Raw genomic sequence first — 23,909 nt, forward strand, 5'->3', positions numbered from 1 at the left:
TTACCCAGAGCTGCCAAGTAGGGAGAAGTTGGAAAAATGGAATTTCCCCAACAACTCGTCTTGAGTGTTGAAATGTATTGGAAACCAAGAAGCCCAACTGGAAAACAATCCAGAGTGGTGCTACTGCATATTTTAAAAGGCGTTAAGGCATTTAAGCTCCCACAGACAACAATCGGCAAGTGAAAAGCAAACCTCACTCTGTCATCACAAAGGCTCAACTGAGGTATTTCATGTGGCTGAAGTCATCCATCACAGATTATGGTCCAGTTTTACACAGTTATCAATGAGTCTATCCTCCACCTCCTCAGTGCAGAAGGTAATTGATTGCACCTTTCACTAGTAGGAAGTATTTTTACCTGTTCAAATATTTATATAGTCTGTTCACACAACCTAAGCTCACATGTACAGATTTTAATTTAGTTTCTCCTGTGAGAACACTGCACACACAAGACTTGGTGTTGCTGTCTGGTGAAGACTCGTCTGATTCATAAATCAACAAGAAGATTTACGAGCTGACAGGAGGTGACTTCACTGTAGAGAAAGTCAGGCTGCACCGTCATAAATCTGCAGGAACATCACAGAGAACATGTAAATGTTGCAGGAACAGGATGTTTCCCTCCAGCAGGTGTGTCATCACAAACTGCTGCTGTTTGATGTTTTCTATGTATTTGTTACTGCTAGTGCTTTCTTTCACTATACATACTCATACATAAATATACTACAGTATATGCACTGTATTGTATTACATGCTTATGAACAAGATCTTTTTCATCCTATTTCCATTTGTAATTTTCAAACTTTATTTTGTCATATTAACATACTTAAACATAAACTTTATGTCATATACATACAGGTACATACATGAAATTTGACCTCTGCATCTAACTTATCCTTAGGAGCAGTGGGCTGCTGTAAAGTGCACAGGGAGAAACTTTAATTTACCTTGCGGTTAAATGACAACCCGCTACAGCTGGCCCATAACACATTAAACAGATTCAGAATTTTGCTTTTGACGGCCTGCATGAAATAAAAGATTACCCAGAGAATTTCTGGCTGTATTTCAGTTTAAAGCAAAAACTGTGATCCGATTTAGAGTATCTTACATGTTTTAATGCAGCTGCTTTGGTTCATTGTCTCTGAGACTTTCTTATAAGCATTCGCAGCATGTTTCACACTTTACAAGATAAGCAAAGGGGAAAAGATAAAAAAACTGCAAGGACAGACACAGAGAAGGAAGCAAACCATGCTGTGAAACCCCAGCCCCATTGATAAAACAGAAGAGAAAGGAAGAGGCTGGCAACAGAAAGATTGAGAAAGATTGTGTTATCTGTTTATTTCTTCTTCTTTTTTTTCATAAAACAGCCAACGCTTAACATGGTTGATTTGGTGAAGTGTCTCTGCTGCCTGAGCCAGGTGACATCTAATAAATAAATAAATAAATAAATAGGTAAATGCACACACCCTACTGACTCATGCACAACTGTTTGACAGTAGAGGCAGATTAATTAACTCCCTTGCCAATGTATGAGCCTTTTCTAACAGCTGATGCTACATTAACTCTTCATGTGGTTGTCAAATATTCAGATTTAATATATGTCAGAAACATTTGGAAAGAAAACCAGACACAAATATACAAATTCTAAGTTTTATTTCTACCTTTTAACAGACAACTTGTGATTGATTTGAAAACAAATGAAATACAAATAAAAAATACTGTTAATTTCTGTTGTTTCTTTTCCTTAATTGTAATAATCTAATAATTTCTTATCTACCCAGCGACAGTGCATGGTGCAAAACATCCCTGATTGATTAAAAAATCCTAATAAGCTTGCAGTATCTAGCGTTAAATTTATCAGTAAAAACAATGTGAACAAAGAAGTAATTCTTAGAGGTAATAACAACAGTAAATATAGAGTAACAAAAATGTTATAAGCAGAGGTTTGTACAGCTGTGAAAATGGGAATGAAAGTGGTCTTTATTGGACCATTTATTCAGAAGACAGAGATCTACAAGTTCCATAATGTTTCAGCACTATAATATTATCTCTAACAGGAGCCACTTCATTGTTTTGCATTGTTGAAGACACAATCTCTCCACTGGAGATGGTTTCCACGACATCATAACTTTCTGCTATCCTCAAAGACTTTAATACCTTACATTTATGTACAGATCTTTCTACATCAACTGTATCCACAAAAGGTGGGCCTGTCTCATTAACAAATCAAAATGACCTTCAAATCAACAGATCGCTCTGAACATTACCACGGTTCACGGTCAACTCATTTCAATATATCACCTTAAAACGGGAACAGAAACTGCAAGTCATCTGACTTGTGAATATCCTCTAATAATGGTGCTTATTGGTGTATTTGTCTTACTATATGAATGAATATAAATATGATGTCCTCATACCATTTGTTTTAGTTTAAACTTCACTTCCTGAGTTGATCTTACTGGATGTGAATTGAACATGAGCACACAATGAGGTCCAATGCTATTTATTATTTCACCTCTCCTACACGATATCTGATGCAGTTAGTTGCACTGTACGCAGATTGTTAGAAAGCCACGCAGGATTCTGAATAAAGCTTACTTACATTGATTTGAGTTTTAAAAAACATTTATTTGCTGAGGTACCGAGTTGAAAACCTCTTGCAGGAGGGGGGCAACGATAGGGCAGGATGACAGCTGAATTCCAGCTTCCTCGCCCTCTGCTCAAGTATGTGCTCACGCTCTGCACTAGACTTGCTCAATATTTACTGCTGCCGTTGCAATCTGGAGAGCTGCATGCGGTCACATGTGTTCATACTTGGACAAAGGGCAGAGGGATGAGGACAGACAGCAGACAAATAAAACCAGACACACCAGTTATGCAATGGGGAGGGGAACTGTGTTTTGATTAGAAATGGGCAGTGAGATACCCTGAAATACTGTAGAAAGAAACATGTTTCACCAGTCGCAACAGCCTGTGCTGAACTATGGGCTGTTTTCACTGGGGACACCCTGTATGCCAACTTAATGCACAACAGAAGGAATGAAGAATTTGTGACATTATGTGGTAAGAGATAGTTTCTAAAAAAAAAAAAAAAAAAAGCCTGTATGAACAAGCAAAAAGTGCCTTTTTGAATCTGAATTCAGTCAAGGGTGACTGTTGTTTTGGGGTTCACAGTTGTCACGGGATCCACTTGGATAATTTTTTTTAAATGATTTGATTCTCTCCGTCTATGGCTCTTTAATGCTTATTTAACAGAAAGCTGCTAAAAGAAAGCAACTCAGGATGATGACTGCTGTCACAAGCAATGCAAGCACTTCCATATCTTTGCTAATATTTACACAGCACAATCTAAGAAGCATAGAAAATGTACTAACTGCTATACAGTGGTAGCTGTTCGCCTGGGAGTCACCTGATGTTGCAAAACTTTAAGCTAGAGTCCGTGGGAACTTGCTGTACATGATTACCGTGAGTATATTATCATGTTTACAGTAAAACAATGATTTTGTGCTCAGATTCCTCATCAAGTTTAAAAGGACTGCATGTCAGAAATGTGGTCTGTTACTTCCATCCAAACACGGCTGTCTTTAGTGCTCATGTTCCTAGTTGCTTGCATGCAACCCTCATTCAATGTGGGTTTAGATTAAAATAAACCCACTCTTTGTTTTGTTTTTATGGCGGATTCAACTGAAGTGGTCTTAACTAGAGCACTTCCAACTGGAAAGGTCAGAGCAATGATTCACCATCTCATCTCCCTTTGATAGTTTTCACCTTTGATCACAGAAAAATATGGAAAAACCTTCGTCTTTTTTGTCCTCAGTAGGCATCTGGTCTTGAGTATGCTGTGTTAACGTTTAATAGAGATAAATAGTGGTGTGTATCTACTAGTGGAACATATCAACAGCACATGGTGATACTGTATTATAAGGTGAGGATTATTGAGCGTTGTGAGGCATTGAGCAACAGAGGACATTTACTTCCTGTTCCTGTAAGTCTTCCTGCTGAAGTTCATTAACTTGTTGAACTTCACAGTCATCCAACAATCATTAGAAAAAATAGACATTTTGCATTGAAGAGCTTCCTAATTAAATATCTATTTGTTTGTGATAAAAACAGGCAACATCTGGCTGTGAGACCAGCTTTGAGCTGTCCTCTCCTACAGTCATCTTTGGCTAAATCACACTGAAGCAACTTGTGAAATGCCCCTTTGTTTGAAGTATAAACTGGGCCAAAATGACACTTTCCAGCATCTATATTTTGTTTAGTCTCCTTCATAAGACATCTCTTCAAGCTGCTGTATTGTCAATTCAAGCTACCACACTCTAAAAGACAAGCGCAGCCACTCAGCATGGCAAAGGCTGCTGACAAACGTGACAAAGCAATGGCAAACACAAAGTGATCAGCGTGATGGCATAATTCAAATAAATGGTGTTTTTATTCATCTTCAACTTTCAGTGAACTAAAAACAAGAAAGAAATCAAACCATGTCGGTTTCATGTATCTACAAAAAAAAGAAAGAAATAAAATAAAGAAGCAAAACTATTTCACATCCATGACTGCGTTCTCAAATCATTGGTTTTTGAAAGGGAAGAGAAAAAAAAAAATATTATCTCATTGTGAATCCGTTTCATTCAAGGATTCAGCTGCACATATATCCACCTGTGCGCCCAGTGTGTGTGGTATGTGCCGTTACCATTTGACCGTGCAACTTGATCCCACCCCCCCTCCCCACCCATCACACAGACATACACACAGACCTCTGAAACAGGATGTACAAAAGCTTGTGTTTAGCATTAAACAGTGCAGGGCCTTAACATAAACAGCTAAGGCTCCTCTTCCTCCCCCTTCTCCTCCACCCCTGCACCCAGGTTTGAAATTACATCACAGATGGGCAAGAAGCCATCTCTACAAAAAGACAGGAAAACAGAACAGAGGGTACAGGTAAAAGAAAAAAAAAACATACATACAGAATACAGCAATTCCCTCTGTATCATTCTCACTTTTTTACACTCTCACACACAAAAAAGTGCACGCAAACAGCCAAACAAACAGTTAAAAATTGTTTTAGAGAGAAAAAACATGATTGAACCCTGGACACTTGTCTGCTTTGTAGCCATTTGGTGACGAGGGAGAAACAAGTTTGGGAGGTAGAGGAAAAAAGAGTGTTGGGCGGACAGAGGGGTGGCAGGTTGCGGGAGGGGGATCCAGCGGCTGTTATTTCTTGGCCTTGGCGGCCTTGGCTGAATTTCGCGGCGGGGTGACCGGTCTCCCAGATCCCATTCCTCCCCCTCCGCCATAAGGATACAATTTCTTATCTGCTGGCTTCAGAATCTGTGAGAGACAACGAAATACTCATTTAGTTTGTTAGACATACACGCTCACCTCTGGAATGATTGACAGTAGAAACCAATCTGACTTTTAGTATCTATTAGGGTTGTCAATCAATTAAAATATTTAATCCCAATTAATCGCGTGATTGTCCATAGTTAATCGCGATTAACTGCAAATTAATTGCAATTTTTTTATCTGTTCAAAATGTACCTTATAGGGTGATTTGTCAAGTATTTTAATACTCTTATCAACACGGGGGTGGTCAAATATGCTGCTTTATGCAAATGTATGTATATATTTATTATTGGAAATCAATTAACAACATAAAACACAGACAAATATTGTCCAGAAACCCTCACAGGTACTGCATTTAGCATTAAAAAATATGCTCAAATCATAACATGGCAAACTGCAGCCCAACAGGCAACAACAGCTGTCAGTGTGTCAGTGTGCTGACTTGACTATGACTTGCCCCAAACTGCATGTGTTTATCATGAAGTGGGCATGTCTGTAAAGGGGAGACTTGTGGGTACCCATAGAACCCATTTTCATTCACATATCTTGGTCAGAGGTCAAGGAACTCCTTTGTAAATGGTCATGCCAAAATTTTGCGCAAGTTTGGAGCATTATTTAGACAAGCTAGTCTGACACGGTTGGTACCAATGTATTCCTTAGATTTCTTCTAGTTTCATATGATGCCATCCTCTCTAGCTTTAAAACTGATCCGGCTACAATCTAAAAATCACAAGTTGTGTTAAAACTAATTTGTGTTAACGCATTATTATCACTTTAACTTTAACAGCCCTAATATCTATATTTCATAATATAGGTAAACAAGTTTTTTTAAAAAGGAAAAATACATGCCATTCATTAGAATTCATTAATGATCCATACTGTATAATCTTGGTTTGACACTGATGAACAGAATACATGCAGCAGATGAAGTACAAACACGGCTCTGTTTTACACACCTGGAAGGAGCACATGAGTGTCTCATCCACACTCATCATGGCACCGGCGTTGTCGAACTCTCCGCAGTAGTTGGGAGCAGAGAATAAGGTGACGAGTTGCCTCTTTGCGAAAAACTCATAACCGTCTTCCACCACCTGAGGACAAAAATGAGACAGTCAACAACATAGACGATAAAACACACGCAAAAAATTAACAGGTCAGTCGGTGACTCGCTTGTTGGTACCGTTTGAGTCCGGTTGGTTGAGTGAAGCAACACAGGCTCAGACTTTCAACTAAACAGGAGTACAGGAGTACTAAATGTTACTATACGTCTTATTGACATGGATGGTAATAAAGAATATTACATATTGGCATATTTAAGGTAATCACCTGCATTTCTTGTATATTTATAGTGAAATGAATCTAAAACAATTCACATTTACATATTTTTAGCTTAAAGCAATATTTCCCACACAAAATTACCAGTTACTCGCCTCATGTTACCTTGAATTCCTGAAGAAAACTGTTTTTCTCTCATGTCTCCACAGTGAACTAAGAATCAAAAACCAGAGAAAAGTCTTGATGAATTGAAGTAAATGGGGGCTGCGTTTAAAAAAAAAAAAAACTATATCAAAACATCCGTTTACAAACTCTCCCACAACTCGTGCAGAATAATCCAAGTCTCATTTATCCAGTCATATGCTCACTACTTCCCAAACACATGCAACTTCAGGCAAAACACTTATGCCTGAACAGTCTCACGCTTGCTGCGCTACTCGTCCGTGTGAGTCCAAAGTGTTAAAAATAGTAAATGAGACTTGGATTATATTGCAGGAGTTGTGTGCGAGTTTGTAAACCGATGTTCGGCTATAGTTTTGCTGTTGTTAAAACGCGGCCCCCCATTTACTTCTATTCAGACTTTTCTCCCTTTTTTTGAATTTTCATTCACCGAGAGGCATGAGAGAAAAACTACATTTCTTAAATAATTCAAGGTAACAGGGGGTGAGTACTTCATATAGAGATGGTCATTTTGGGGGTATAAAGAATTCCTTTAAATATGTTGAACTGAAATAAAATCCCAACAACGGTACACCCCTATTTCTTTCAGAGGACAAATGACAACCCCACAGCTTCAGTTGGCAGGGGCACAAGGCCTCCTGGCTAAACATTACCTGATGTGCCCTGCATATTAGGTCCATGTCGTGTTTGTGCAAAAATTTGGCCACCACATCTGCCCCGAATGTGAAGGAGACGCCACGGTCGTTTTCACCCCAGCCCAGCACATCTTTGTCTGGATCGGCCCACAGCAGGTCACACAACAGACCCTGGTCAGGCACGTCTGTGGGTCGCATTACTCTGCGGATCTGCTCCATGGACTGAAGATCAGGAGAGAGGCCTGGAGAGAGATCATACACCCATCTTAGTTTCGGTGTTATAGCTACTCATCCTCGTGACATGTTCTATTAAAGATGCCTACCTCCATGACAGCAGAAGATTTTCTCATCTACAATGGCAGCCACAGGTAAACAGTTGAAGCAGTCTGTGAAGGTCTTCCACAGCTTAATGTTATACCGTCGCTTACCTACCAACAAAAGAGGAAAGGTGAGAAGTTAGTGCAACATTCAAGAGAGCAGATTTGACATTTTTCCCAGTTACAAAAGTACTCTGCACTTACACTCGTCATAAAAGCCATAGATTCGATTAATAGAGGCGCATTCGTGGTTTCCGCGCAGCAGGAAAAAATTCTCTGGATATTTGATCTTGTAGGCGAGAAGCAGGCAGATCGTCTCCAGTGACTGCTTCCCTCTGTCTACGTAGTCACCCAGGAACAGGTAGTTGCTTTCTGGGGGGAAGCCTCCATATTCAAACAGCCGGAGCAGATCATAGTACTGACCATGGACATCACCTGTAGAGGGCAGCAGAGGAGCACAATCTGAGCACCATACTCTCACTGCTACTGGGAGTAGCTGCTGATCAGCTGATACAACTAGCAATTACAGATGAGCAAACTGTCTAGTAATTCATGAACAAAACCTCAGGTAATCATCCTCTCTTGCCTCAGAGTCAGTTGTAACCTATTTATGACTTCATGGTATTTCACACTTGACGCATTATTGAAACTCACAGACCACTACATTGAAACTCACCACAGATTTTGAGGGGAGCCTCTAGTTCAAGCAGGATTGGCTGGCTCAGGAAAATTTCACGGGACTTTAGGCAAAGGCCTCGGATCTCACTCTCTGACAGCTGGACATTCTTTCCTGGTCGAGAGCCCTTGACTGAAAGAAAGGGAGGTAAAGGGACAGACGTTTAATGGGAGATACACCACAAAGACACACCTTTGCTCAGAGCTGTAAGAACATGTGATTCAAGAAGGACATAAGGAAGAACAATGAAACGTGATCCTCAGATTTTCAGCCAGACAACCAGACTGGGAAGTAAACACCTCCCACCAGCCAAATGCTGGCAAATTCTGTTAGCGGTCTAGTCTAACAGCCACTTCAGCAGGTAACCACATTATTATTTAGAGGTTATATTATACAGTATGTGTACCCTAAGTTTTGGAAATCATAAGTTACTAAAACAAAATTCATCTTTATCAAACCACAACACAACAAGATGAGTCGGTGCACAGAGATGCAGCATCTGAGAAAACCTGATCAGTGCAAACTAGCCTGACGTTGTCAGCCTCAAAGACTCATCTTTTTGCTTAGGTGGCGGTTCAAACCAAAGCTAGGACAAAGACGTGAAACCCACTTCCTCTTCTAGGCGATTTAGCTGCTGCAAAGACGCTGCAAATACGCAAGAAGGATTCTCTTAATATGCACTGTTAAGAAAAAAAAGAATAACACTATTTAAAATAAAAAATAAGGCCAAGAAACAGGTTGTAACATAAAATTAAATCAAATATAAACTGTATTTATCTTGTAATAAAGAAGATTACATTCTGTTCCTGGCATCCAGCTCCTTTCACTGACGCTATCTGAAGAATTCAGCAGGTTTGTCAAGTCTCTCATTGTCATGCTTTTTCACACTTACCACACACTCTGAATGGAGCCAAACACAAATCATGATGAAGTCTTGAACAAGGAACCTAGTTTATTTTCCAGACAGATGATTAGCCTTAAAAATCACACGTGTTGTCATGGCTCAAGTGCTAGAAAAGGTAGGAGGGTGATGCGAATAACAGCAACAGAAAAATACACCTTTAAAAAAAGAGTTGGTAGTCACTCAGGCATTCTCAAATTATTTAATATCAAAGTATCACTACTGCTCATAATAGAGATCAAAATATGTGTACACTGACATGCCAACCGTAGGGTGCTTACGTGAGGCCATGCGACTACTTCTCAGCGACTGTGTGTCTACTGTGGCCTTATGCAAGACTGCCCCTGATGGAGTTTGGAATCTGGTTTGTTTGTATCACTGACAGAATCAATCAGACCCCCATTCCTATATGAGCTGCTTGATGCCAAAGCAGATCCCAACACAAACTGAACAATCCCACTAATGAGGAGTCTCATTCCCACCAGACAAATTCTATCACAGCATACAGAACAGGTTATGTACCTATAGAAGAGACAGACAGGAATCCAAATGTCTCAGTGACAATTACTTTTATGTTGGGTGTGAACAGAGCTCTCTCTAATATGTTTATGGGGATCGATTAATAAGCAGTTGTTGTTAGGGTTTCACCAGTAAACATACAAATAAACAGACTGCAGCTTTCACCTTTAAATGCCAAACAATTAAAGTGAAGCAGATCAAGGGTGAATAATAACAGAAGAACTAGGGAGGCCAATACTCAAATAGCTGGATTGGGTGTTGGTGACAATGGGGCCGATCTATTCAATTCAATTCTATGTTTATATACTATATACATTATATACTGCGATTTCAATTTCTGTTTCAGTTTTGACCGATTTGTTGCAGCATTAAAAAGGTTTACACTCGAATTGTAATTCCTGTTAATTTTGAAGATTTTGACTGCAAAGAAGTTGCTGATGTAAGATTTATTATTTTAATAATAAATAACAATTCAGTAAATGTATATCTGGGTATTTATGGAAAGCAATGTTTAAGTCAAGACTGATGTCACCTTACACATAAAAGAATGATCCCAGTCACTATTATTTATTATTTAGTTAATATTTAAACACTGGTACCGGATCGATACTCGGTACCGGCCGATACCCAAAGCCCAGGTATTGTTATTGGTATCCCGACTGAAAGATGGATCGGTGCATCCCTAAGCAGAACTATAGTTATTTTCAAACCAGGGTTATTTTAATAAACTAAAACTAAAATAAGCAGTGAAAAATATTGTTAGTGAACTGAAACTAAATCAAAATTATATCCTTTAAGAAAAACTAAACTGAAAGGACATGGCTTGGTTAAAAAAAACCTAATAAAATAAAAACAAATTGAAAATTCAAAAGTGTTATAACCTTGATTCAAACTATATTTGTTTCACAACATGAATTCTGTAAGCATACTTCCTACTACTGGCAAAGCTACACACGTATGTCTGAAATGATAGCTACTTGGTCAATACTGAAATCACAATTACTCATGATAGTTCTCCATCCCATAAACAAGATAATCCAGTTGAACATTTACAAAAAACTACCACCACTTTCACACGGTAACTATTAAGCCCTTACTTATAAAACTTGTTTCAAATGAACCGTACTTCCTTCACAAAAAAAGTGTTTAACCTCATAAACCAACATTTAAATAAAATGACTATACTAATGCCACCAGAGCAAACAAATAAGGATTCTTATCTCTATATACAACATGCCATTTCATTAAACTTGCAGGATTGCTTTGTGGTGAAAATGCTTTTGTCTCCGATGACGACTCTGTAGCAGAGAGCCAACAATAACAGGGTGCACGATGGAAACATTTGTGACTGATCAGACGGTTTTCCACTGATTGGTCATCAAGCAGTTTCCATGTGAATACTCTCTGGATTTCATGTACCAGTGACAGTACTGCAACACAAAACGCCAATATCACAAGTGATCAGATTAACTTGTGGTATCTAAAATCATGATCTAATTTATTACAGTTATTATTAGGGCTGTCCCGAATACCATTTTCTGGGCATCAAAGCTTTGGTGAGAAATATTCGAAGGTATTCAAAGCTTCGGGACAGCGCCGCTGCTGCACTACTGTACACACACGCAACTCTACACATACACAGTGATCTGTCTGAGAATAACTAATAATAATTCATGTTGAATATGAATAATGTTGTGGAATTATTCTTTATTTCATGGGCTACTTTGGGTTTTATACATTATAACATACTTCTATGTATAAAAAATACTGATTTGGAGGTCGATTTCAATGGCAACGGTCGAAGCGTTCGGGTCAGCCCTAGTTATTATCCAATTAATGGCAAAACGTCATTGAGACATAGGAGGATTAAATTACATGTAAACTATTTGGCAATCAAAATCTCACAACTTGCTGCAGGTTAACTCGATAAACTTTGAGAAAATAAGAAAAATAATTGCTGTGATGATTGCCAAACTAACATGTGCTTGTATACATATGGAAACAGAGGCACAGATAATGTTTTTAGTCCAAGTGACGAACCATAACTTGAGGAAATCACAGATGTTCTTCACTCCTTGTGATTTGTTGTTACAAGCAGAGAACCTGGCACTTAATTACAGACCATCCCTCAGTAAAACAGATCCAGTTTTAATTGTGCTCGCAAAGCACTTGGAGAGGGAGGGGAAGAGCAGAAATCAACAAATGGATGCAAAATAATGGCACTATCCTGAAGCGGAAACTAAAAGCAACAGTGAAAAGTAGTTATAAATACTGCAGTGCTGCTTGTCACTTTAAACCTGGATTACAGAAGGCTAAGCCCTGACAGAGCTTACTCCAAAGTTAGCCACATAGCCAGTGGGCAACAGTGAGCTTATCATGAGGGGTACGGACAAAAGGCTTTCCACTACACTGATCAGGGGACAGAAAACAAAGAGCTGGACCAGCACAACGGAAAAGCCATTGGGGTACCAGGAGTGCTGGAATCAACAGTTGGTTTGGTCCAGCAGTCCTGACTCAGTGCTGGGTGTTCTGGTTGAGCTTATGTGATGTCATGCTCTCCGGACATGCTATTAGCAACACACACTCACAGAATTACTTAGCCCCAGATCTACTCAAGTAATCCAATTGAAACTGCTCATTATCCAAACACATTTAATTGGTTCGGTCTCGAAACACAGTCAGCAAGCACGAGGGTTACCTTGTTGTCCCCATAGGAGACTGAGCTGCTGTGGAATGTAATTTATCAATCTTCTGATGCAGCACCTGCAGAGGCAAGTATTCTTCACTAGTCTTGAAGAGAGTAGACCCACACAACAGTAATAATAACTGCAGAGTTGTTATTCTCAGCAATAAAACCACAAATGCCGACAAAAAAGGTCAAGTGAGTTACATAAGAGGATATAAATACTGCCACTATCAGGCTTGTTTGTCTTCCCCTGCGTTTTGGCAGACAACCTTATCACGGCCCAAGTATAACAATCCATGTACAAAACACAGCACAGCAGGCAGGGTCCACAGTCAAAGTCAAACACTCAGACTCAGGAAGCACTATGACTGCACATATGCATATTTGTGAATAATCCAAATCACCTCCACCAGCTCAGCTTAGGCCGATCGTGAAGGGCCTTTATTTAAGAAGATAAATAAACAGAGGGCTACGGTCAAAGTTATTAACAGCGTTAGGCCTGGGAAAATGTTCTGTACCCAACATCCACATCCAAAATATCTTTGGATACTATGACTAACGCAATTTTTATGAATCACATTTTGTGGAAGTCATAAGACCCTTAACCAACATACGTGACGTTGCTCCTGTGAAAGTCACATAAAGTCTGTATACAGTTCCATTGGGGAAACACGTTAGTGTACGTGTGAAGCAGGCATCATTTCCGTGTCCAGAGCACTTGTCGCGCAAGGACAACTATAGAGGTCACAACCTTATTTCTTGTGCTCTTTAGATGAACTGTACAGTCGGGTCTGAAGAGATTTATGCTTCTGTTTGATGTCCTCAGGGCTGCTGTTACACAATCATCATGTGGATGTGAAGATAAAACAGTCCTGTGTTCCTTCACACACGAGCAACTCTCCAACCAAAACAAATCTGTCTCCACATATTGTATACACTGGGCATTGGAGCTACGGTTCGTGTCAGATTTGTAGAGCCAATACAGATTACAAATCACTCCTTATCTGCTTAAGGAACGTCTCATGTGTCAAGTTTCTTTTTTTGCAAAACCATTCTAGAGCACTTTTCACAACTGTAAATCATACGCACAAGATGTTTTACAGTTACAAGATAAAAATTACTTTTAGAACTATCCTAATATGTATGCGCTTACTGAAATGATATTTTGCATGGGGAGCACATAAGATGAAAAAGTAATGATGCAAGCAGTCCATATATATTGCTTCAAAAACAGCAGTGGAGAAGTCGAGAAGTCCAAGCTGCAGTTTCACACAGTATCACGGTGAGCATGTGCCAATCAAAGCATCTTTGTTTGTACACCTCATTAACAAGTCACTCTGGGGAAGGCTGTGGCTGCAAACTGTAATCAGACCCTCAACTGCAAAACAGAAAGTACAACAACAGTCTACCCATGTAAATGAGAAGCTCTGGTGGGAAATGGGGCTACAAATGGGGGTCGAAAAAAAACTATGATTACAAGACTGTTCTTACAGTAAGCCAGAGGCAAAGAATATAAACATCTACAAGTCAAAGTAATCCCTCGCTGCCATACTGCAAATAGCAATTCTCAGATCTCGAACTAATAACAGTAATTATTCAGACAGGACATTTCTCTTATTCTGAGCTGAAATACAAATCATCACCTCCTTGATGGAAAACAAAAACAAATGCATCAATCAAAAACTATAAATCCTAAGCCAGTAATGTATGGGTGTCTTGAAAGGCGCCTATAAATAATATAAATGTATTATGAGAAGGTGTAATTTTGCTCCTTTTTCATGCAATGTCACACTGTAACACCACCTATTTCACCCTCGATTTGCAGACTACATGTATTTATCGCTAATGAAAACAAGAGATGGAAAGCTATGATTGAAAAAATTACCTCTCCAATCAAATAACGTTAGCTAAACAATCTCTAAAGAGCAGAGAAGTTGATGGGGCGACAACCTTTCATCCGAACCCGAGAGCATCTTTAAGTAGGCTACTACAAACACACCGTGTGCTAACTTTAACCGATTTATCTGCTTATATAAAACACACATTCCTCTACCATCAATAATCTAAATTAAGTGCATTGCTACACAGTGAGTTTAAACCTACTTTACCAATTAAAAACTATAAATCCTAAACCAGTTATGTATGCGGTCTTGACAGGCGCCTATAAATAAAAAACAGTATTATGAGAAGGTGTAATTTTGAGTAAAATGTGTGTGATGTTTTCGTGCCACCTATTTCACCCTTGATTTGCAGATAACACGGTAACATGTATTTATCTATAATGAAAACAGAGCTATGATAAAAAATGACCTCTCCAATCAAATAACGTTAGCTAAACAATCTGTAAAGAGCAGAGAGGTTGATGTGGCTACAACCTTTCATCCAAAGCCTGAGAGCATCTTTAAGTAGGTTACTACAAACATACAGTGTCTATCTTTTACCTGCTTATATAAAACACACATTTGCTCTACCATCAATAATCTAAATGAAGTGCATTGCTACACAGTGAGTTTAAATCATCCTTACCTTCTAAGAGACTCTAAATAACTATAAATCCTAAGCCTGTAATGTTTGGGTTGTCTTAAAAAGGTGCTTATGAATAAAAAAAATTATTATGAGAAGGTGTAATTTTGCGTTTGTGATGTTGCTACTTCACACTGTAACGTAAACCTATTTCACCCTCGATACAACACGGTAACATGTATTACAGAGATGGAAAGCTATGACAAAAAATGACCTCTATAATCAAATAACGTTAGCTAAACAATCAGTAAAGAGCAGAAAGGTTGATGTGGCTACAACCTTTCATGCTCGCCTGAGAGCATCTTTAAATAGGCTAACTACAAACATACCGTGTCTAACTTTAACCGATTTACCTGCTTATATACAATTTCTGTACCATCAATAATCTAAATGAAGTACATTGCTACAAAGTGAGTTTAAACCTACCTTACCAATCAAAAACTATAAATCCTAAACCAGTAATGTATGGGTGTCTTGAAAGGCACCTATAAATAAAAAATGTATTATAAGAAGGTGTAATTTTGAGTAAAATGTGTGTTTTCATGCCACTTCACACTGTAACGCCACCTATTTCACCCTCGATTTGCAGACAACATGTATTACAGAGATGGAAAGCTATGATATAAAAATGACCTCTCCAATCACTTAGCTAAACAATCTGTAAAGAGCAGAGAGGTTGATGTGAACCTTTCATCCGAGCCTGAGAGCATCTTTAAGTAGGCTACTACCATGTCTATCTTTAACTTTAACCGATTTACCTGCTTATATAAAACACACATTTACTCTACCCATGAATAATCTCAATTAAGATAAGATAAGAGATAAGATATCCCTTGATTAGTCCCGCAGTGGGGACATGTGCAGAGTACAGCAGCAAAGGAGTGCAACATTGAAGATGCAGCAGCTACACAGTACAAAAAGTGTAACAAAATATGAACCATTTAAATAGAAGGAAGTATAAAAATAGGAGCAGTTAATACATGTATTAACAATAACCAGAATACAGTACACAGGGAGAGTTTAACCCATCCTTACCTTCCAAGAGACGCTGAATTATAGAGTCGATGTTTAATTTGTCTGGCTCCGCCATTTTCTTTATTTTCTGACGTTCTCGGGCAGTCAAGACCTTGGTCGGTTTCTCCTTTAATGCAACCTTAGATTGAACAAATCAGAGGGGGAAAAAGACACGTTAATCAAGTTAATCGTAACATACGTAACAAGAGTGCATTGCACTATCTATTAGAGCAATGTTTAGCCGAGTAAAAACAATGAATGAGCTTATCGCGAGCTGAGCTAACCGAGCTAGGTTGCTAGGCAGCCGCTAGTTAAGCTACCACATATCAACTCAACGTTATCGCTGTAATATAAGTATGTAATGTCGCCTAACCTTGTTTTCGGTTTGACGGTGGTCCTCCCGGAGTGAATAAATGTGTAATATGTATCCTCCGAGGTCAATATCGGCCCCTTTCCTTCGGTTTGTCCGGGTGCCTTCACTCTTCCCCCAGGCAGGAACTTTAAAAGAGGGCCGTGTCCACCGAAGTGTCTACGGTAACGTAGGGGGCGGGATCAAACATCAAACCGAGTACGTCACGCGTTTCTGAGACGCTGATTGGTCCAGCTTGCTATTTAGAATACGAATACTGGCATTTGATTGGCTGCCCGCTGGGTCCGTCATTTAACTGCCTCCCCTAGCCAGTTTACAACAGCATCAATGGAGAGAAGTCAGAGCTCAACCTGTGCGACACCCAGTGTTTACACATGGAGCTGCAGGTTGAAACCTAAAAAATACCATCTACAGCAGCTATTCTCAACCACTGGGCCGGGGCCCACTGGTGGGCCTCAGAGAGCCGCCTAGTGGGCCGCGAAGGTGCTGCCAAATGGTTAGATTAACCGCTATTCTGTATTTCAGAGGTTATAGCGGGCTCACTTTTAAAGCTAGGTATCACATGAAACTAGAAATCCTAAAGAATCCATCGGTACCAACCATGTCGTGCTAGCTTGTCGGGTGGGAGGTTAAATAACGCTCCAAAGTTATGCAAAATTTTGGTGAGGAAAAACTGTCATGTCCCTTGACCTTTGACCTCAATATATGTGAATGAAAATGGGTTCCCACGAGTCTCCCCTTTACAGACACATAGGTCACAGATGCAGTGACACAAAATCGAGCAATTTTTGGGAAGGTGGTCCTCGAAAAAATTGTAACAATCGGAAGTGGGCCTGGAGTTACAAAAGGTTGAGAACCCCTGATCTACAGTCTACAGCAGGACACAGAGCAACACCTGTACAGTCAAAAGGAATCGTAACATAAAAGCTTTGTAATAATCACCTTTGGGAGGCTCATAGTTTTCAGATTTAGTGAGACACAAAATAGGCTTCGCTTAAAGGGGACATATGCTCATTTTATTTTATTTTTTATAACTTAGTTTTTATTGCAGTTTCAGCAACTTATACAATCATCATCACATTCTTTACCAATGTATTTTCATTTTACAGATTTCTCTTTGTTTTTACACAAAATTACACAACTTAAAACATGGGGGGAGAGAGAAAACACAAAAAAACAAAATCTTAAACTGTAATTTCAATTGAATTCAGAGAAAAAGGGAGGACACATACTTAAACAATCCAAAGAATTAAAATAAAGTAAAATTAATTAATTCATTAATTAATTAATTAATTAATTAATTAACTAATCTAAATCAAAATAAATGTGGTGAAGGGTCGGAGGTCAGGGAGGGGAAGTGTGTGGAAGGCTATGTGTTGTATGGGTGTGTGTATGTGCTTAGAGAGATGACCTGGGTCAGGAAGACAAAGATACAAATATGATCCAGGATATATACAAATATTCAGATCACCAATCACTATTAGTATAATCATGGCATGGCTCCACTATATCATGCTAATTTTAAGGTTCATGTTTGTATTTTGTGTTTCTACTAGAACATGTTTACTTGCTTTAATGTTCAAAAAACACATTATTTTCCTCAACCTGTCTGTCTAAATATACCTTTATTCATGCTCTGTCTGAAACGCTCCGTTCTAGCGCATTTCAACGGAATGGCAACGGAATTGCGTCGCTAGGAAACAGCTTTGGTCCCTGTTTACTTCCTGTCAGCTGATGTCATTCACATACACTGCAACAGGAAATAAACTGGGATACATTTAGTATGTTTACATTTAAAACTGTGAAATGGTCTAAATATTGTAGATTTGTGACATCACAAATGGACAGAAATTCTAACGGCTTGTTTCAAATGCACAGTTTCTGAATACGGGCTGTGTGTATTTCTCTTTCTCTCTTATATTGAGTGTTTTGATACTTTCACATTATTAATATAGCACTTAAACCTGCTTTATAAAATAAAAGGCATGAAAATCTCACTTTTTACAATATGGGACCTTTAAAATCTATAAAAAAAAACCTATGGGCCATAGTTCCTGATAGAACAGATGGGAAAAAAAAACTTACAAGCACAATCATAAGACATAATGGAAAAATGGAACACCCTGATAAGCTATCTGTAGCTTGAAAATAGGGCCCCAGACACTAAGCAGGTAATATTTAAATATATATTTTTTAGACTACTAACGCATTGTCTGGATTTGAAAAAGTGCATGTAATATACAGAAACATTTACAACCTACAAAACACCTAAGACTAACCAAAGACCCTAAATTACTACCCTAACCATAACTATTTAATGTGCATAATTTGAAAGACATTTTCCTGTACTTAGCTGGCATCACTAGGATCCTGACTAAAAGTTAACCTGTAAAGTTAAACTATAAAGTTTTGTGGGTTTGAAAGGTGACATTTGAGTTTGTGTTGATGGACCCCACCAAAGTATCTGTGGGATTGATAGTTACATTTCAACAAAACAAGTGAATTAAATTATTTCTGGGCGTGGTACCATATCTGCTAGTCATTAAATAAATATGACAGAAAACAAGAAAGCAATGACCAATCTTACATTTGTTTTAATAAAATCTAGGTACGACTATAGGTATATTTATTCAAGTATACTTAAGTATTAATTTGAGATACTTTACTTCAGAATTTCCATGTCATGCTACTAGGGGGAAATATGATACTTTCTACTCAACTACATTCATCTGACAGCTTTTATTACAGTAACAAGCCAAGATACTTTTACAGATTAGGATTTTACTTGCACACCGTATGATAGATAATAAAATGTGAAGCCTTTTTCACTGATTAAACTACCCAAAAGTATATGAAATAGTTAAAATTATCTTCATCTCTACCAATTATAGCAGTAAAACACATGTATCAATGATAATAATTATCCAATAATGTAATACATGGTAGTATAAATATGTATGCATTATAAGTATTTTGATTTTTAATTTAATTTAATTTTGCTATAACAATTCAGTACTATTACTTCAGTAACATTTTCAATGCAGGACTTTTACTTTTAATTGAGCTTACTGAGTTACTTTTACTTAACATTAAAGTAAAAATTGACTTGGTGAGCTACAAAAGTGTAGTACAACTACAAAGGAGTAGCAGAAATAGATCCTCGGTGTTGCTGAGAATATGGGATCATTATTATTATTATGAAATTACAATTAAGTACAAACCTTGTAGAACACATTACAGTTGATGTAACATCTCAAATACAGTTAATATTCATGTAAAAATAAAAATACATGTGTGAGTTTGTGTTGCCTTAAATATTGTTATATAGAGAAAAAACACTCTGTGTTCCTCTCCATCACTGAAACTAAAATCTGAGTTGGTCTGTATATTATGCAAACCAAAACTGCGTGTGTCACTGTCTGCTTGTTTCTGAATGTGTTAATAACGGCTACACTTATTGGCATCACAACATTCCTTTTATATTTCCTAATTTTCTGTCCTTCCCATGATCCATGAAACCACATTTAAAATGTTGCGTAAAACTCCAAAACCCACTCTGTCTCGATTTCCTAAATTAGCCTCCTTACATTCGTCATCACAGTTTCGACAGAGGCAGGTGTGTGTGTGTGTGTGTGTGTGTGTGTGTGTGCGTGTGTGTGTGTGTGTGGGGGGGGGATGTGCAGGTATGGTAGGCGGTCTCTATTTGTTTGGACTGGAAAAAACATCGGCAGTCTTCCAGAATGACTCAATTATCCTTTTTCTGGCATCCCGTGATGGTTACAACCAAAATGAGTCAATCAGCTTGATCACTGTAATTACAACAACTTCTATTTACTACTGATGCTGAGACATTTTAATTTCCCTGTAAGTTTATCCACAGCGGTGTGCTCAGTGAGAACTCCTCTGAGGTGGAAAAAGAGAGGGAAACATATATGTATGTATGTAGGACAAGTCCAGTCTGGTTCTGAGGTCCTTCCCTCCTGTGTGCACTCCCCCGTTGGAGCACAACCCCACCCTACATCTTAAATTCCTTACAAATACCCCATCTTGTCACACCGTCTCTGCACAACACTTGTACATCACAAAAGAGCATCTTCAAAAACAGGCAGGAAGAAAGGAAGAATCAATTTTCCCATCAGGTTCAGAGAACACAGAATAAAAGGTATGCATCTTTTTTATCCACTTTTTATTCAGATGGACAGCCTGAGATTTGTAAAGAGATGTGATTCTGCAAAAGCTCGAAATGAAAGAGGATGAAAGGATTAGGTAAATACCTTTTTATGGGCACCAGAAAAATCATGGAAAGTGCAATTCAACAGCTGTGAGAAATGAAAAGAACAAAAAGGTACGAAAGGCTCAGCAGCATGTTTGTAATATAACGCTCAGTAGTTTTGAGGAAATTATGATTTTCAGGAATATGAACAAAAACATCCGATTCTAAATCCACTGACCCACATTAGATGAGTTTCAGTGTTCAATCTGCTCTGAAAGTTTGTGATCTGGGTCACACACGCTTAAAAGTGAGATATTTTTGTCCTGGTCTAAATTCAGCCAGTTACCCTGCCCAACCCTGACTGGGTTATTAGCTCTCCTTTAGATTTATGGGGAAGGAAGGTTTAATGGTCATCTGAGACATCCTGTTATTGAAGTTTGCAACACAATGCAGCAAAATGAGCTCTTCTGGGTGTTTTCAGATGGTAAAACATAGTTTGAATTGTCTGTATGGATGGAGAACAAAGGGAAGGGCTCGGCCTCATGAAAATAAGGTTATACATATACGGTATAAAAATATGTCTAAAGAGAATATTTAAGCTTGTGTTTCATTTATTTAGTTTAGTTCATTCAGTTTTAGCACCTCCATTTATGGCACATTTTCTTTGAATTTTGTTTTTATTTTTCCAATATCAAAACATTCAGCATTCATTAAAATAAATCACTGGCAATCAAACTGTTAAAACATTTAATCTAAAAATGAATTAAAGATCCTCGTGATTGAAAGTACTTCCTTAAACTGCATCACTTCGTGCAAAGAATTTGCATTGTTCTTCATTGTTAACCTGCCAGGTGTGGGTCCATTTTCTTTCCCTTTTTTTACTCAAACTTTAATTTTCACCTCTATGAAGTTGAATCATAAAGTGACCCTAAAATAAATAAGTAAGGCAGATTTTGAGACGTTTTGAGGGAGTGGTTCAACCAGTGCTGGGTGGAGATCCACGAGGCCATGGCCTGTCGGGACATGCATGTGTTTTAAAATGTAGCCCAAAGCCACATAATCCTGTGAAGGCCTGTCAGAGGGGACGGGCGTTTGTCTGAGTGGGTGTTCAGCTATGTGATCACAAAACCCCCACAGATCAACAGTAACACCACAGTAACAACAGATAAATGGCTCTTACATCTTGGATCAGTGCAGGAGATTCAACAACTCCTCCTCTCAGAGGAGTTTTATTCAAATAGCACTGAAGTTAATATGACCAATGAAACAGAAATAAACAAGGTATTAAATCCTGGGAGAGACAATTAAAAAAGGCATCCCCCTGTTTAGACGGTTGATACAAAGTTTTTGAGAGAAAAAGGTAATTACAAAAAAATAAACAGAAACATTAAGATTAAGCTGAAGGCTAAAGAAAATGTAAAGATTGCACAGAGTGCTGAAAAGTAGAAGCTGTAATTATCACAAACCATTCCTCTGATTCCTCTCTCCTTCTTGTTCTACTACAGGATGGGATCTGTTGGAGTCCAGATTGTGTGTGTGGGCCTCGGGCTCCTCGGCCTGATCGGGACCATCGTATGCTGCGCCATCCCGCGCTGGAAAGTGTCCGCCTTTGCAGGAAGCACCATCGTGACTGCACAGGTAACGAAAAGCTTCAGCCTTTTTCAACCAACATACAGTGTAAAATAATAATGTTTGTTTTACTTTTAACTGCTGCTTTATTTAACGTAATAGAGAAGATTTTAAACCAAGTTTTCAGGGCGTTTAAACTATAACATCATTTTTTATGAGCAGAGTAAAAAATTCAATATTTCCCTCTGAATTGAAGTTGAACTGGAAATAGCACATGTAGGCTACTGAGTTACATCCCAACACTGGGCATGAATGATGTATGAAGTAACTGACCTCTCTTTTTCTCTGTGTGTGTGAGTAGAGCACTCAGGAGGGCCTGTGGACGAACTGTGTGGTGCAGAGTACCGGCCAGCAGCAGTGCAAGAACTACGACTCCTTGCTGGTGTTGCCCTCTGACCTGCAGGCCGCCCGAGCCCTGACCATCATCAGCTGCATGCTGTGCTGCCTCAGCCTCCTCATCCTGTTCTGCGGGGCCGACTTCACCACCTGCATACAGAACGAAGACGCCAAGCCCAAGATGAGCCTGGTGGCCGGGGTGGGCATGCTGCTGTCCGGCATCTTGGTGATCATCGCCGTCAGCTGGTCCGCTCACAATATTGTGCAAAATTTCCATAACCCCCTGGTGGCTTCTTCGATGAAGAGGGAGCTGGGAGCGAGCATCTTTTTGGGTTGGGCCGCCGGCGTGCTGCTCATTCTGGGTGGAGGTCTGCTGTGCTGCTTCAGCAGGCCCGGATCTGGCTCCGGCGGGACCGCCAAGTACTACAGCAACAGCAACAGCGCCAGCAGCGCCAACAAAAACTACGTGTAGTGTCTTTATGAGAGGGGACTGGTGTTTGACAGAAAGGAGGGGAAGGGGGTTTAGTTGGTGAAAGACTGGGGAGCAACAAAGTAGATGACACCAGGGGTTGTTTTGGGAAAAACAGAAAAAATCTGTAAATACTGAATCCTGATAATAACTGTCTCTTTCATATTCATAGTTATACTGGTGATGATTTAAATCTTAACGCTGTAGTACTGTTAGGTGCTGGGTTATTCATATGCGATTTGAAAATAAATGGAAAGCAGATGTTGTAAATGACACACATTTTGTAATCTTCAAATTAAACAGTTTTAACAGATAAACTCTGATTTTGTAGCTGCAAAACTGTTACATTCTCTTTATGTTCCTTGAAATGTTTGACTTCTAAAGTGTCTTTAAAAGAACAACACAAGTTTAAAGTAAAATTCAAGATTTTGAAAATGTGACAGGCATATTTGTGGGAAGAAAAATGATAATCTAAGCTTTAAACTCAACCTTTAAGTATAAAGGAGAGACACCACTAGTACCTCATATTTTACATATACTTTGGATCAACCATTCTGTCTGTATTGCATGTTTCATCACTTATATTCCATCTTTGCTGTTTTTCTATTATTATTCAGACTAGTCTTAAACCAAAAGCACCTCAGGAGGCCTCAGGAAGCATCTGTGTACACTTGTTTTCTCTAAACCTCTACATGACATTGAAAATATTTTATACATTTCTTATCGCTCATTTTGTTTCTGTATATCATTTTGTATGATGATGAGTATAAATGATTGAAATTTGGTGTAAGTCAAATGTGTGTTTCATGTGTATTTCATTTCACAAAA

At 38.7% G+C, this 23,909-nt stretch overlaps 2 protein-coding genes across 2 annotated transcripts; one reads left to right on the forward strand and one right to left on the reverse strand.

Moving 5' to 3' along the window:
• Nucleotides 1–5,039: 5,039 nt before the first annotated feature.
• Nucleotides 5,040–16,594, reverse strand: ppp1caa (protein phosphatase 1, catalytic subunit, alpha isozyme a). Its single transcript, XM_074655941.1, has 8 exons — nt 16,438–16,594; nt 16,086–16,203; nt 8,422–8,553; nt 7,950–8,180; nt 7,752–7,856; nt 7,447–7,670; nt 6,295–6,429; nt 5,040–5,323 (listed from the first exon to the last, which is right to left on the reverse strand). Exons 2-8 carry the CDS (start codon nt 16,138–16,140, stop codon nt 5,207–5,209), a joined length of 999 nt encoding a protein of 332 aa, XP_074512042.1. The 5' UTR covers nt 16,141–16,203; nt 16,438–16,594; the 3' UTR covers nt 5,040–5,206.
• Nucleotides 16,595–20,483: 3,889 nt separating this feature from the next.
• cldni (claudin i) lies at nt 20,484–23,877 on the forward strand. Its single transcript, XM_074655958.1, has 3 exons — nt 20,484–20,596; nt 22,153–22,285; nt 22,578–23,877. Exons 2-3 carry the CDS (start codon nt 22,154–22,156, stop codon nt 23,082–23,084), a joined length of 639 nt encoding a protein of 212 aa, XP_074512059.1. The 5' UTR covers nt 20,484–20,596; nt 22,153; the 3' UTR covers nt 23,085–23,877.
• The last annotated feature ends 32 nt before the right edge of the window (nt 23,878–23,909 follow it).

Source organism: Sebastes fasciatus, chromosome 13 (assembly GCF_043250625.1).
Source record: "Sebastes fasciatus isolate fSebFas1 chromosome 13, fSebFas1.pri, whole genome shotgun sequence".
NCBI lineage: Eukaryota > Metazoa > Chordata > Actinopteri > Perciformes > Sebastidae > Sebastes > Sebastes fasciatus.